This window comes from Spea bombifrons, chromosome 3, assembly GCF_027358695.1.
Source record: "Spea bombifrons isolate aSpeBom1 chromosome 3, aSpeBom1.2.pri, whole genome shotgun sequence".
In the NCBI taxonomy this organism is placed as follows: domain Eukaryota; kingdom Metazoa; phylum Chordata; class Amphibia; order Anura; family Pelobatidae; genus Spea; species Spea bombifrons.
The window spans coordinates 27,880,112-27,896,721 of NC_071089.1; the positions used below are offsets into that span (position 1 = coordinate 27,880,112).

Sequence of the window (16,610 nt, forward strand, 5' to 3'; positions counted from 1 at the left end):
AATTGCATGTATATGTGCATCAATGAGCCTTGGCTGCCCATGACCCTGCTGCCGGTTCATTGCTTTTCCTTCCTTGGACCACTTTCGGTACTGACCACTGCCGACCGGGAACACACCACAAGATGCTCCACAGTTTTGGAGATGCTCTGACATAGTTATCACATTTGTTATCACAAATTGTCCCTTGTCAAAGTCACTTAGATCCTTATGCTTGGCCATTTTTCTTACTTCTAACACATAAGCTTTGATGATGAAATGTTCACTAGCTGCCTAATATACCCCCCACACACACACACTGACAGGTGCCATGTTAACAAGATTATCAGTGTTATTCACCTGTCAGTGGACATAATGTTATGGCTTATCGGCGTATGTGGCTCCAGCATTCTGGCCACTCGAAAAAGCTTTATGTAAAATCAAATGAGGTTGGGAGTATAAACGAGCAAAAAACGAGCATGTGTTACCGCATGTGTTATCTTATTGAAACCATATAAAGCTAATCAAGATTATTTCCTGAAGAACTACACAAGGTGTACAAGCAGAATTCTCTATACTTTTCTTTGTGTTTCATTATATATATATATATACATACTACGTTGGCTTTGAAAGAAATGCAAATGTTGTCAATTAAGAAAAAATTAGATGGATCAGAAACACAGTGTAGATGTTGTTAATATTGTGAATAACTAAACAGCTGACTTTTAATGGATTATCTTCATAGGCATACAAAGGCCCTTTATCACTCACATTATTCCTGTGTTAAAATGGCCCGTTGTGTTCACTGATCCGAGTTTAAAAGGATAATTGATCAATACTTTTGCAATTATGTTAGCACAGCTAGAAATTTCTATAAGTGACCCCAAACTTTTGAATGGTAGTGTGTGTTTGTACAGTATATATATATATATATATATATATATATATATATTTATTTATGTATCAAACACACAGTCTGAGTCTGTTGCAGTTTAGAACATAGTGCAGCCAAATGAGAGAAGCAGGTCAGAGACACCATCTGTTACTGACTGCATATGGTTTCCAAATCAAACTTCATTCCCTCTGTATACCTAGAATAACGTACAATTCCCTAATCCTTGACACAGACAGGTCAGTTTATTTCTGCGATAATATGCTTTAACTACATATGCAATAAGAATAAAAATAAAAGTAGCTGATGCCACCAATCATAGATTATAAAATTCAAGTGTCGGAGATTTGTGCGCCAGTCTCAGGTGATCTAGTGCCGCAGGAAGAGAAGGTTTACAGGGGACAATCTTTAAAATGTATAGCACGAGGTGCATTGTTTCAAATACTCTGCAGTATGTATTTTTCATAAGCATCTCTATTAATTCAAATAGCTATAGGAAATGTAATAATGTTCTGACAGCGTGGAAATAATGCATTCTTCTCCCTCAGACCAGCCTCCGATCCTTGAGAAATGTATTATTGATGTAGACGGCATCTGCTGCACATTCTGTATTATAATAAGACATCACAGTAGATGACTTAACTTGTGCTGAAGGTACTTGGGGAGTACAGGGTCATCTCCTGTTGGTATTTGGTAAACTGCAGTCGGCCATTTTTTTGCAATTAACCTTCTTTAAGTCACTAAGCATTCAGGTGATTTAAACCAAGTACCACAAAACCCCAAAGGTACAAAGTAATTTGTTCTGATACAAGCTACATTTCCAATTTTAGCTTCAGTCCTGGCGCAGCTTTGTCATAAAATGCTCCTCTCCATCTCAGCCCATGCGCATCCACGTATTCACCTTCTCCCTCCATCCTGTGAAAATAAAGAGTCGGGGTGAATCTTGATTCTCTTTGACACGTACTTCATGCATGAAATGCTCTAGTTTGCTGCCCTAGATGTCTGTCCCCGCTTCTGATGTTGATTTTCCATTTATAACTGGATTACAAATGACAGATTAACAGGCGTTTAAACAAAGTGAAATGTGTATAGCACAGCAATTAGTGTTACCCCAGTCTGGGCTTGAATGTGGCCCAGGGACCGGTGCACTTCTCCTAAATTGCTACCTTGAATACTATTTATTAATGTAGAGAGACTTGTAACACGGGGGGGCAGGAGGGACTGGTAGTTCTTTAACATGGATGGCCCTGGAGGAAAGGGGGGGGCTTTTTTTAAATGAAGGACCCTGTGGAAAAGAGGGTGTCTTTAACTTAAAGTATGTTGTATCGTGGGAACAAACAGCTTTAAAAAAACAAAAACATGGAGAAATGTGGGATTTGTAATCTAAGGTGATTCTGTTCCTAAACGTTTATGATGGTGGCCCTCATTTCTTTTATGAAGTCTTTAAGGGTTCATATACTGAGGTATGATAAATTGATAAATACCGTAAATCTCTCTACAGAAACTAGTGTATTAAAGTGAATATATTTCTATATATATATATATACATACACAGCATATATATATATATATATATTTTTTTTTTTATTATTTTTTTTTTTAAATCATCTGATTTCCTCAACACTGAGACTGTTTCATGGTCCACTAAGTGTATCAAAGAGTTGCGGATAATATCACCACACACACTTGACACTTTTATTATTGCGAGAAATAATTTAAACTGCAGCATATAGTTCTTGTTGTACCTAGGTGAGTTTGTTCATATACGGAAAATGTATTTTCCATGACGTATTTATTTTATACAGTCTCAAAATGAAATACTAGCAACTTTTGGTATTTAATAAAGTAATGGAAGGCAGACTTGGCATTTCAAGGGTGAGTAGGACTTGCTAGGGGCCATCAACGTCCTCATACACCAGCAACTCTAATTCAGCCAGATTCCCTTTTGTTCTGCTCGTGAGTTAAGCCTTTATTGACCTCAGCGGGCACTCCACAGCAGCTCCTCTCTGCTGAGAGTAATGAACAAATGTGAGAGTGATAGTAAAGAAAGGTATCAGAAGATAATTTCTTTAAATGGTGATCACATGCAGAGCAGGCCTTAGGTGTTCTGGTGCCCTGTGCGGACTACTCCTCTGGCGTCCCCCCCATTCCAAAAAAAGAAAGGAAAAAAAATCTTGCCCCTCTCCCCCTTTATCACTATCTACCACCTCTGCCTCTTCTCACTGCCTTCCCCCCTCTGCCCCTTCTCACTGCCTTCCCCCCTCTGCCCCTTCTCACTATCTACCACCTCTACCCCTTCTCACTGCCTTCCCCCCCTGCCCCTTCTCACTGCCTCTCCCTCCTCTGCCCCTTTTTATTATGTACCACCTCTGCCCCTTCTTACTGCCTTCCCCCCCTCTGCCCCTTCTCACTGCCTCCCCCTTCTCATTATCCTTACTTACCTTTTTGAGTCCTGCGGTGGGAGGTGTCCGTCTTCCCGTTCTGCGGGCTTCACAGCTGAGCGTGAAACGCCAGCTCCGCAACGGAGTCACGGAGAGTTAGGGGCGTCGAGTGGTTTTTTTGTTTGTTTTAACTTTATTTAACATCCTTCATGTTAAATAAAGTTAAAAAAAAACTTTATTTAACATGGAGGATGCTAAATAAAGTTAAAAAAAAAACAACGATGTTTTAATTTAAGTCCCAGGCAGGCGCCCCTGTTGCCATGGCGCCCTGTGCGACCGCACACCCCTAAGGCCGGCCCTGATCACATGGTACTATAGGAAATAACAAAAGTGGAAGGGTCCTCTTTCAGATATTTCAGTACATCCAACTTTCTCTGTTGGTGAAGTAAAGACCTGGGTACTAAGGTAGTTACTCCAGCCATCATATGCACTGTAATACATATAAAGCCCCTTAAAGTGTTCATGGTGTTCCGCTTGCAAATGCATGGAGGAATTCTGCAGAACCCAGATGTGTTAAAAAAAAACACATCTCCAAGCACATGCTATACTTACCATCAGTCACCGTCAGCCCTGGCTGTTCAGACCCCAGTGTGTACGTGCAGAAAGTGCTACAATGGATTTGAATGAGAGCGCTTTCCTGCCATACACTGGTTGCAAGCAGCCAATCAGTTGCAAGAATTGTTGGGCCATGGAGCTTTTGGGAGAATGCATATTAAAGTACATTCTATATTATATATATATATATATACTAAAGTAGAATATATATATTCTACTTTAGTAAGGCTTTTAGGGACAGTAAACTATCCCTTGAAATGCTCCATTCAGCCAAATGTTACATTTCCTACAAAAAAAAAAGATGTGGTTGTACCACTGCAGAAATTTGATGGTAACAGAGATTGGCGTTACTCTCTGGGCATAGTTATATCTTGTGCTTAATAACTGTCCAAGTAGAAACTTCATTATCAATGTTCTTCTTTAACAATGAGACTTTTATGGTGGTCATACCCCAGGCCATCATTATATTTTCAGCTTTTTGGGGGTTTTGATCAAACATGCTAATGAGAATAGCGTAGTCCATGGGATGCACTCAGGGACTGGTGAACCCCTGCCCTTCTCAGAGTGCCACAAGTAATGCCATCACTATAAACAAAGTCAAGGAGGCATATTTGCCTGCAGAAATAATTTTCAAATTATCATGGGATGAAAAAAATCTTTAAATGGTTTATCCCCCCATTTTTAATACTAAAATAATTGGTTTTAAAGACATGGTGCAGTTTTCTTTTTTAACAATGTTTTTGCATAAAATAATGTTTCAAGCTGCTGTATGTTAACCATTTGTATGTGTTCTAGGCTTGTGGTCTTTGCCCAATCTACTAGAAAAACACCCTGACTTTTTACTGCCTGCGGTAAACAACAGAATAACTCGGCTTTAATCACTCAGCATGACACTCTGATTAACCGAAATCTATGGAGAAACAGACTTCATTAGCATTGCCATAAAGAATCAGCAGAGTGTGGTGTTTGAGCTGGGAAAGTCATCCAAATTAGTACAATGGCAGCCTCCAGGTCTACAGACACAGGATGTTTATTGGAGCAAAATTGAATACAACCAAATTTATGTCAATGCTAACCTACACTGGTGTATACGGCTCTGAATATTATGCTCAAAGAACTTTCCTTTTATAGATGAAAGTTTAAAGCGCTCTCACATTGGCCTACTTTTACTTTGCCAAACATGATGACTATGTTCTCACTGTTGCTGGTGTATTTGTGATCTTACATATAGCCTATACTTTCATTAACGTGTGGCATATTCTATCATTATTGGTGCCCATTTATAGGTGACAGAACAAATTTATAGCGATCTAAAATGTACTAAAAAGTAGGTGAACTCAAAGATAGGAGAACTGAGGAGCAGTTCCTCAGTGGCTTCAAGACTGTAAATATGTGTACCCCCAAACACACATTCATACTAATACCCATACATTCACTTTAACACCAAACACGTGCGCACACAACCTCTTCTTCTTTAGTGAGGTAGTCAGTGACACTAAACTGTCCCTATAATCTACGAAACCCGGTTTACTTAAACGTATCACACACGCAGGGACCAAATGAAACAAGATGAGGATCCTGCTTGCAGGTTCATACTCTAGACGGGTTGGTGGGCAGGCCCTATATATAGAGAACTGGATCTGGTGCTAGTCCATGCTTTATGATGCTGTGTTAGATTTGCAATAAAATATCCCAATGCAGCAATAATTAAAAAAAAATATCAGGCTCCAATTATCATTAATAATGCCTACTGTTGCAGTTACATAGATAAATGGGCCTTCTGCACATGCGCACCAAGGAGTGGAACTCTTCAACATGTATATAACGATAAAAAATGTAAATAAGTGAGCTATTCTGAATACCTGGTCTTTCTGTTCCCCCTGTGGTCCTTAATCAGATCACTATTTGTTTTAAAACTACCTGTCAAATGCATCTGCTGTACCAAATGACACTACTAAGCATCTCCATGCAGAAGATTTACTTACCACCTGTCAGATCCAACACCAGCTCAGCAACATCATGGGTAGGGGTCTGTTGAGACCCCCAGTGCGTATCTGCAGATGGTGCTTTCCTGCCACTGATTGGCTGCTTCAAGCAACCAATCAGTGCAACAATCGTTGAACCACAGTGGGAAAGGGCAACTGTAGGGCTAAATCTTCAATCATCTCAGGCAAGTGCTTAATTTTTTTTTCTTGTTTTAGAAGAATGCATATTAAAGTACTTTAATACGCATTATTATTTAGTGGGGGTGTCAGGGAAGGTAAACTACCTCTTTAAATGTTCCAGGCACCCAAGTATTAGAGTTCCTACATAATTGGTAAAATTCTACGGTAATAGAGATCAGAATTAATCTCCGGGCATATTCTGTGCATAATTCATGCACAAATAGGAACAATGTACAAGTACACATAAAATACCAAATGTGGATGAGTGTGCAATGTTTTAAGAGTCATTTTGAATAGCTGGTCTCTCTGCACCCCATGTGGTCTGTATTTAGAATTCTCTTCTCTACATGGATTTCAGATCACTGATTGTTTTAAAACTACCTGTCAAATACATCTGTTGCATTGCTGGACTGAATACAACTACTAAGCGTGATCAGCTCTATTTGCAAAGCTTATGAGATGCTTCCAACCTGGTAACTGTGCGAAGACTCAATGGATATTCTCACAACTACCAACCTGGGGATTCATTAGGTGCAGCTCATTTGCAGTTGTGCTGCTGAATCTCTCAGGGGTGCCGATACTGCTAAATTCAAAGTAAAATATAAAGAAAGGTGCTGTTTAAAGCACAATCAGTTTCTACCAACATTATAAATCCCAAATTTCACTGTAAGCAAATTACTTTAATTGTCGCAGTGCATTACTGCATGCATTGTAAACCAATGATTAACCAATTGTGGAGTCTCACAGAACAGAGTTTCCAATCATTATCAATCCTAATGTATATTAACCCCTTAAGGACAATGGGCGGTCCCTAAACCCATTGAAAACAATACATTTTGAGCCCGTACATGTACGGGCTTTGTCATTAAGGGGTTAAGAAGAAAATACCCCACAAAAGAAATTATATATATATATATATATATATATATATATTGTTTTTTTTCTAATTGAACTAGAAGTGCAGATTTTAATTAAATATTTAAATAATTTTAATATTCATCAGTTATCTGTAACCTGCCAGTAATTCTGACAAATATAAATACTGGGGATGACTTTGAATGTAGGGAATAAATTCCAAAACCCACAATATTTTCACACAGTATCTGACAAAATACGTTTAATTTGGGCCTTCCAATAAGGAATCATTTAATATTATTTTATGAAGATTAACACAACAACCTGTGTTTTCAAAATTGCACTTGGCTTACTTGTTCTGTTTGAAGCTTCCCATGTACTTTGCTCCATTGGGAAATGTGTAAGTGCCCCTGCCATGAAACATATTGTCCGCAAATTCTCCTTCATAGACTGCACCTGATGGATGTTCAAGTCTCCCCGCACCGTTCATCTGTGGTAGAGAGGAGCCAATTGTTTTATTATCAGATGCTCGTTCATTTTAACAATGACTATAATGTGTATGCAGTATTACATGTGTATACAATTCTATACAGTATTATATATTGTAGGTGGATTTTATTCTCCAAGGTAAGAGGTCTACTAATAAAAATATGTACAATAAATATTATCCATAATGAAAAATCTTAAATGAGTACTCAAAGAAGAAACATTTTAAAGATGGGTTGAAAATAGATTTTATTTCTGGTACATTGTTCCCCGTTAAAACATAAACATATTCCATTATTCAACATTAAAATAGACCAGTTACCATATATTAAGATACACCAGTTCACAAGAGCATAAAACAATCGAACATAAAGTCAGTTTGCATTTTTTTAATATTCCAACAATACGTTTATTCCGTTTTGTATTGTCCTATGGTATTATTTGTCCTATAAAATTGCATTAAACATTTTTATGTTTCACGCAAGTACTCACCTACCTATGATCCTCTGCTATTTGAGAAGCTAGTTCCCTCTACCCGGGAGCCTCTTGGAGATCAGAAACACAAATACTAATTCCACAAATGGCATCAAATGTCTGAATGCAAGCCTTACGTATATTGTTGCAAAAAGAATAAAATGCCTCTGTATTTGCAACAATACTGGCTACACATACAGCTGATCCTATTCTGGTATCAGTGCAGAATAGGAAAGCCCTATACAGTTCAACTGCAGTAAACACTGGATTTGGCACATGTAAACCATGCAAAACTATATGTACATTTCTTCTGCTTCAAGTAACCACTTACTTAGCACATATAGCATGGTACCTTACCTAGCTAGTTCATTTAAAAAAAAAAATCTCAGTAAATGTTTTCATTTGCCACTAACCAGTTTTTTTATTGGCTTGCTTAAACCGTTTCACTTCCAGCCGATTAAGTCAGAAATGGCTAGCACAGTGGACCAGGAGGCAACCACATTTCTCACCGTTTCTGTGGAATAGATTAGGCTACCAATTGGCTCGTCTTGCATGTTCAACGGGATCACCCTGTCCTATACTGTGTACAGTAACCTACAGGGTCTGTGAGTGCAATCTTACATGTATGTACTGTACAACCCAAATGTATTGGGAAAATGTACTCTGGGGTGGGATACCCTCATAGTTTCAGATACTTTTACTGTTTGGTTTAGATTTTATTGGAAAATAACTAGAGATAATTGCTCTTGATTTTGACCACTATATCATGTGATAAGATGTATTAGTTGCCTTAACCAGTGCATCTATGAATAGATTAAAAAATAGATGTACAGCTAATTATCAACATTGACGGGTTGGATTTAGAAAGGGGGGGTCTTAACAAATAATGTTACCCTGTCATTCTTCCAGGATCCGGTGTAAGTAAAGCCATCTGGACGTCTATGGACTCCTCTTCCATTCCTCTCCAAAGAACCAGAAGATGACCTTGTGCATTCACCATCTTTAATGAAAACACAATCTTATTAGGCTTATACTAACTAATCCACACAAATCTATTTTTTTTCCCCACTCAGATAAGATATTCTTTAAATCAATTTTCTCTCCCCTAGTGTTACATGTCTACAGATAGAATTAAGAAACCAGCAGAAAACAGAAATCAGGGAATGTGGGTACAGTAGTATTAAGTAGTAGTAGTAGTATATAATTGCACTTTGTATACTGTTGTAGCATAAGCAGGAAAAGGTCTGTTTACTGTATATCTCACCATAAAGATCTCCATTCGGGAAAACAAAAGAAATCTGAAAGACTTCAGGGGCTGCACAAAAAACAGACAAAAGGTTGCATGTCAGTCTCAATACTTTGTTCACATGAGGATGAGCTGTAACTTCCTAAATAAAATGTCTCTCGCCTGCATGGAATATATATAACAATTCCTTCTTGACCCCAGAATGACAGTCAGATCTCTCCTTGGATCAAGAAGCGGTTTCCTCATAATTTAAAAATTATATCCCTGAATATTATGTTTTTGCAAGTATTCATCCAATTGTTGTTAAAATGTCTGTACAGACTCTGAGAAAACTACCTCTGCAGGCAGAGAATTCCACATCCTTATTGTCCGAACTGTAAAAAAACCCTTTCCTCTGCCTAAATCTCCTTTCTTCCAATCTAAACGCGTGACCACGTGTCCTATGCATAGTCCTGTTTATGAATAGATTTCCACACAATGGTTTGTATTGGCCCTGAATATATTTATATAATGCTATCATATCCCCTCTGAGGCGCCGTTTCCCTAAACTAAACAGATTTAAATTTGGTAACTAAAGTGTTCCATTCCTTTTATTAATTTTCTAGCCCAAAATTGCAAAGCATATTCAAGGTGAAGCCTTACCGTTGATTTATAAAGAGGTAAAATTATATTTTTATCCTGCAAATTGATGCCCCTTTTTATACACGACAATACCTTACTGGCCTTTGCAACTGCTGACTGACATTGCACATTGTTTCCTAGTTTGTCGTCTATAACAATTCCCAAATTCTTCTAATTTGTTGTTATCTCTAATTCACCACTGTTTAGGGTGTAGGTTGCTTCTGCATTCTTTACCCAAAAAGTGCATAACTTTGCATTTATCTACATTGAATTTCATCTGCCATTTGTGTGCTCAGTCCCCCAGTCTATCTAAATCCCTCTGCAGCAAAGTACCGTATTTGCTCGATTATAAGACAAGGTTTTTTTTTCAGAGCAAATGCGCTGAAAAATACCCCTCGTCTTATAATCGGGGTCGTCTTATAATCAGACCTCAAATAGGTCTGACTATGAGACGACTAAGATCCAGATCCCCCGCAGCTGCAGGGGACCTGGATTCTCCTGTCTCAAGACCCCCCCCGCCCCACTTACCGGTGCTTCTGAGTCCCCGGTGTGTAGCTGGGGCACTGTGTAGATGTCTACGAGATTCGCGTAGATAGCTTACGCTGCAGCAGGAAGGAGGTGTGGCTAGCAGCGGGGGTTGTCTGCGTCCATCGCGCAGACCTTCCCAGGCTGTCAGAGATCAGAGTTCACCGCACCGGTGCGGGGAATTCTCTCTGACAGTCGGGGAAGGTCTGCACGATGGACGCAGACAACCCCCGCTGCTAGCCATACCTCCTTCCGGCTGCAGCGTAAGTTGTCTACGCGAATCGCGTAGACATCTACACGCTGCCCCGGCTATATGACAGGGGAGTCAGAAGCACCGGTAAGTTTGGGGGGCGTGTTAAATGGGGGGCTTAAGGCATTTCTGGAGGCAGAGTGTTCTATGAAATGCCTTTTAACCCCCATAATGCCACTCTGCCTCCAGAAATGCCTTTTTAACTCTCTATACGCAACTCTGCCTCCTGAAATGCCTTAAACCTCCCTATATGCCACTCTGCCCCATAATATGCCTTTTAACCCCCAGAGTGACATATAGGGGTATAAGGCATTTCTGGAGGCAGAGTGGCACATAGGGGGTCAAAAGGCATATCATGGGGCACAGTGGCATTTAGGGGTATAAGGCATTTCTGGGGCAGATGTGCATAACTGGGGGGGCTGGTTGGAAAATAGAAGGAAATAAAACCAAAATATTTTTTCTCAATCATAGCTTTTATTAAAAAAAAATAGTTTACATGAATTAACATTTACTGGTAAAACTTTTTTCCTATAGGGTCGTCTTATATTCAGGCTTTTTCTTTTTTTCCTAAATTAATATTCAGGTTTGGGGGTCGTCTTATAATCGAGCAAATACAGTATTACTTTACAGAGTTTCGTGTCATCTGCAAACAGGGAAACATGACTTTCAACGCCTATTTCAAGATCATTTAGAAATATGTTGTGTAGGTTGTCCTTTTGCCACCAAAACAGCCCTGACCCGTCAAGGCGTGGACTCCCCTAGACCTCTGAAGGTGTGCTGTGGTACCTGGCACCAAGACGTTGGCAGCAGATATTTTAGGTCTTGTAAGTTGTGAGGTGGGGCCTCCATGAATGCATCCTGATGCCATGTGCTCTCCATGTGATGTAAAGGAAAACATGATTCATCAGACCAGGCCACCTGCTTCCATTGCGCTGTGGTCCAGTTCTTATGCTCACATGCCCATTTTAGGTGTTTTGGGCAGTGGACAGGGGTCAGCATGGACACCCTGACTGGTCTGCGGCTACACAGCCCCATACACAACAAACTGTGATGCACCATGTATTCTGACACCTTTCTATCAGAACCAGCATTAACTTTTTCAGCAATTTGAGCTATAGTAGCTCGTCTGTTGGATTTAAGCACACGGGCCAGCCTTCACCCCCCACGTGAATCAATGAGCCTTGGCTGCCTATGAACCTGTCACTTGTTCGCTTTTCTTTCCTTGGACCACTTTTGATAGGTACTGACCACTGCAGACGGGGAACACCTGTCTTCTAGCCATCAGAATTTGGCCTTTTCAAAGACACTCAGATCTGTACGCTTGTCCATTTTCCCCTCTTCTAACACATCAACTTTGAGGCTGAAATGTTCAATTGCTGCCTAATATATCCCACCCACTGATGGTCATAATGCTATGGCTGATCGGTGTATATATACATACATATAGACAAGAAGCCGGTACTTATCTCAACCAATTGTACAACACTGTTGAATATGAAGGTGCTATATAAATCAATAAACACTAACTATACATATATCATAGCTATCAACAGTTCTGTTTTTACGAAAAAATACTGCAGTTTTTTCTGAAGTAAGGCTAGGTTTCCACTTGGGTTTTTGTCCGGCGTTTTTTTCTTGATGAAAAACGCCAGGAAAACTGCCAAGAAAACTGCCGCTGCATTTACCTGCGTTTTGGCGTTTTTTCTGCAGTTTTTTCTGGCGTTTTAGCCTTTCTGTGGAAATTGCTTTTTTTGACCTTAGGCAGTTTTTCCAGCCTTTACAAGTTAGAAGTTTCACCCAGCTAAAAGGGATTAGGATAAATGGCAAGTATCTGCCCTCTCCTGCTGTCATTTACTTGGTAGACCCTTTTGTCTCTTTTCTGTGGTTTGTAAGGCATGCTTTATTTCGAATGTCTGCTCCTCTGGGAAGATTGGCCCCAAATGATGGTGCAAATTGTTTGCTGTTGCTTTTGGCACGCAGGATCCGGTCGCGTATGTTTGTTTGTAATGGCATGTTTGTTCCAAATGGTGTAAAATTCAATATGAACCAGTCCAGGACTTTGTTTTGTGTGAAACTGTTTGTTTTCAGCCTATTTCTCGTAGGACACACAGATACTGGGTCCATCCTCTGCATTGTAACTGTGGAAAAAACGCCATAAAAAACGCCAAGGCAATAAACCCACATGGCTTTTTCATGGCGTTTTTTCTCTCCCATAGACTTCTATTGGAGAAAAAAAGCAAAGATTTCTTGCAAAAAACGCCAGAGTGTCAACATGCTGCGATTTTGAAAAACTGCCACAGAGCCCAAAAAAGCAGAAAAACGCCAAAGAGGACTGAAAAAACGCCAAACAGAAAAACGCCAAGTGGAAATGGCATTTTGCGATTTCCTATTGAATTACAGCTAACATCTGGCTACATGCGTTTTTCACAAAAAAACGCCAGGTGGCGCTATTGGCGTTTTTATAGGCGTTTTTAGCAAAAAAAACCCCAATGGAAACCAAGCCTCATACTGCAGTTTTTTGGACATGAAAAAACCTGCAATACTGCACTTTTAGGCTTGGTTTCCATTGGGTTTTTTTTTGCTAAAAACGCCTATAAAAACGCCAATAGCGCCACCTGGCGTTTTTTTGTGAAAAACGCATGCAGCCAGATGTTAGCTGTAATTCAATAGGAAATCGCAAAATGCCATTTACACTTGGCGTTTTTCTGTCTGGCGTTTTTTCAGTCCTCTTTGGCGTTTTTCTGCCTTTTTGGGCTCTGTGGCAGTTTTTCAAAACTGCAGCATGTTCACACTCTGGCGTTTTTTGCAAGAAATCTTGGCTTTTTTTCTCCAATAGAAGTCTATGGGAGAGAAAAAACGCCATGAAAAAGCCATGTGGGTTTATTGCCTTGGCGTTTTTTATGGCGTTTTTTCCACAGTTAGGCTAGGTTTCCACTTGGGTTTTTGTCCGGCGTTTTTTTCTTGATGAAAAACGCCAGGAAAACTGCCAAGAAAACTGCCGCTGCATTTACCTGCGTTTTGGCGTTTTTTCTGCAGTTTTTTCTGGCGTTTTAGCCTTTCTGTGGAAATTGCTTTTTTTGACCTTAGGCAGTTTTTCCAGCCTTTACAAGTTAGAAGTTTCACCCAGCTAAAAGGGATTAGGATAAATGGCAAGTATCTGCCCTCTCCTGATGTCATTTACTTGGTAGACCCTTTTGTCTCTTTTCTGTGGTTTGTAAGGCATGCTTTATTTCGAATGTCTGCTCCTCTGGGAAGATTGGCCCCAAATGATGGTGCAAATTGTTTGCTGTTGCTTTTGGCACGCAGGATCCGGTCGCGTATGTTTGTTTGTAATGGCATGTTTGTTCCAAATGGTGTAAAATTCAATATGAACCAGTCCAGGACTTTGTTTTGTGTGAAACTGTTTGTTTTCAGCCTATTTCTCGTAGGACACACAGATACTGGGTCCATCCTCTGCATTGTAACTGTGGAAAAAACGCCATAAAAAACGCCAAGGCAATAAACCCACATGGCTTTTTCATGGCGTTTTTTCTCTCCCATAGACTTCTATTGGAGAAAAAAAGCCAAGATTTCTTGCAAAAAACGCCAGAGTGTCAACATGCTGCAGTTTTGAAAAACTGCCACAGAGCCCAAAAAAGCAGAAAAACGCCAAAGAGGACTAAAAAAACGCCAAACAGAAAAACGCCAGGTGGAAATGGCATTTTGCGATTTCCTATTGAATTACAGCTAACATCTGGCTGCATGCGTTTTTCACAAAAAAACGCCAGGTGGCGCTATTGGCGTTTTTATAGGCGTTTTTAGCTAAAAAAACCCAAGTGGAAACCTAGCCTTACAATGCAGAGGATGGACCCAGTATCTGTGTGTCCTACGAGAAATAGGCTGAAAACAAACAGTTTCACACAAAACAAAGTCCTGGACTGGTTCATATTGAATTTTACACCATTTGGAACAAACATGCCATTACAAACAAACATACGCGACCGGATCCTGCGTGCCAAAAGCAACAGCAAACAATTTGCACCATCATTTGGGGCCAATCTTCCCAGAGGAGCAGACATTCGGAATAAAGCATGCCTTACAAACCACAGAAAAGAGACAAAAGGGTCTACCAAGTAAATGACATCAGGAGAGGGCAGATACTTGCCATTTATCATAATCCCTTTTAGCTGGGTGAAACTTCTAACTTGTAAAGGCTGGAAAAACTGCCTAAGGTCAAAAAAAGCAATTTCCACAGAAAGGCTAAAACGCCAGAAAAAACTCCAGAAAAAACGCCAAAACGCAGGTAAATGCAGTGGCAGTTTTCTTGGCGTTTTTCCTGGCGTTTTTCATCAAGAAAAAAACGCAGGACAAAAACCCAAGTGGAAACCTAGCCTTACTGCAGTATTACTGCATTTGTACTTCACTGTACTGCAGTTTTACTGCAGTTATTTTTGTAAGGAAGCTATAGTACATTGAAGTACAACTGTAGGTTTGCAATATAAAAAAGTGCAGTAAAAGTGCAGTAAGGCTAGGTTTCCACTTGGGTTTTTGTCCGGCGTTTTTTTCTTGATGAAAAACGCCAGGAAAACTGCCAAGAAAACTGCCGTTGCATTTACCTGCGTTTTGGCGTTTTTTCTGCAGTTTTTTCTGGCGTTTTAGCCTTTCTGTGGAAATTGCTTTTTTTGACCTTAGGCAGTTTTTCCAGCCTTTACAAGTTAGAAGTTTCACCCAGCTAAAAGGGATTAGGATAAATGGCAAGTATCTGCCCTCTCCTGATGTCATTTACTTGGTAGACCCTTTTGTCTCTTTTCTGTGGTTTGTAAGGCATGCTTTATTTCGAATGTCTGCTCCTCTGGGAAGATTGGCCCCAAATGATGGTGCAAATTGTTTGCTGTTGCTTTTGGCACGCAGGATCCGGTCGCGTATGTTTGTTTGTAATGGCATGTTTGTTCCAAATGGTGTAAAATTCAATATGAACCAGTCCAGGACTTTGTTTTGTGTGAAACTGTTTGTTTTCAGCCTATTTCTCGTAGGACACACAGATACTGGGTCCATCCTCTGCATTGTAACTGTGGAAAAAACGCCATAAAAAACGCCAAGGCAATAAACCCACATGGCTTTTTCATGGCGTTTTTTCTCTCCCATAGACTTCTATTGGAGAAAAAAAGCCAAGATTTCTTGCAAAAAACGCCAGAGTGTCAACATGCTGCAGTTTTGAAAAACTGCCACAGAGCCCAAAAAAGCAGAAAAACGCCAAAGAGGACTAAAAAAACGCCAAACAGAAAAACGCCAGGTGGAAATGGCATTTTGCGATTTCCTATTGAATTACAGCTAACATCTGGCTGCATGCGTTTTTCACAAAAAAACGCCAGGTGGCGCTATTGGCGTTTTTATAGGCGTTTTTAGCTAAAAAAACCCAAGTGGAAACCTAGCCTAATACTGCAGTAAAAGTGCAGTATTGCAGTTTTTTCATGTAAAAAAACTGCAGTATTACTTCAGAAAAAACTGCAGTAATTTTTCGTAAGGGAAATGCCATGATTGGGTGAGGAGTAGGTCCTTCCGAGAACCAGACCTGGAAATTCTGGGCAAAACCAGAATTCCGATGGCTGATCCAGATGCAGTGTGCTCGCATTACCTGCCTGGAACAGCTAGGGTTCTTTTGCAACAATGTTACTAGATTTTTTTTTATTTTTTTATTTACCGTATATAGTGCCATCATAGTCCATAGCTCTGTACAATGTATATAATGTATAATCTCTTCCCTCAGAGATCTCCATCTAGTAGTTTGGGAGCTAAAGCTGGGGAAGTTGGATCAATGCAAGCAAAATCTGACCTGACATTCACGTTTCATCAAAGTACTTAAAAGACACTCACATTTCAGTGACCAGTCAAGACGGTGAAAGATAAATGACTATTACAATACCTTTACTGTATATATAATAATGTATACAATGTTTACATATCGAACAGATGCCCTCTCGCCAACCCATAAATCTATTTGTCACTCGTATCCCCACTCCAGCTCTCACCCGACTGATCCATCGCTTCCTCCATCCCCGGTAATCCCGGCAATGTATTCTTCGCCAGCCTGCACTGTCACCATGGCAAACGTGCTCCGTAAACAAATATCGAAGAGGCAGGGCTA

The 16,610-nt window shown here is 40.0% G+C and overlaps 1 protein-coding gene across 1 annotated transcript; it reads right to left on the reverse strand.

Moving 5' to 3' along the window:
- Nucleotides 1–917: 917 nt before the first annotated feature.
- MORN2 (MORN repeat containing 2) lies at nucleotides 918–16,583 on the reverse strand. Its single transcript, XM_053460924.1, has 5 exons — nucleotides 16,495–16,583; nucleotides 9,109–9,159; nucleotides 8,738–8,844; nucleotides 7,238–7,374; nucleotides 918–1,783 (listed from the first exon to the last, which is right to left on the reverse strand). Exons 1-5 carry the CDS (start codon nucleotides 16,517–16,519, stop codon nucleotides 1,681–1,683), a joined length of 423 nt encoding a protein of 140 aa, XP_053316899.1. The 5' UTR covers nucleotides 16,520–16,583; the 3' UTR covers nucleotides 918–1,680.
- Nucleotides 16,584–16,610: the final 27 nt, after the last annotated feature.

What these genes read in the sequence shown, in the direction of transcription:
- MORN2 (XM_053460924.1), bottom strand. Translation starts at nt 16,519, where the DNA reads ATGGAGGAAGCGATGGATCAGTCGG. An exon ending in CCCGAATGGAGATCTTTATG is followed by an intron (nt 8,845 to 9,108) that starts GTGAGATATACA and finishes TTTTCATTAAAG; the next exon opens with ATGGTGAATGCACAAGGTCA. An exon ending in GGAAGCTTCAAACAGAACAA is followed by an intron (nt 1,784 to 7,237) that starts GTAAGCCAAGTG and finishes TTATTTTCACAG; the next exon opens with GATGGAGGGAGAAGGTGAAT.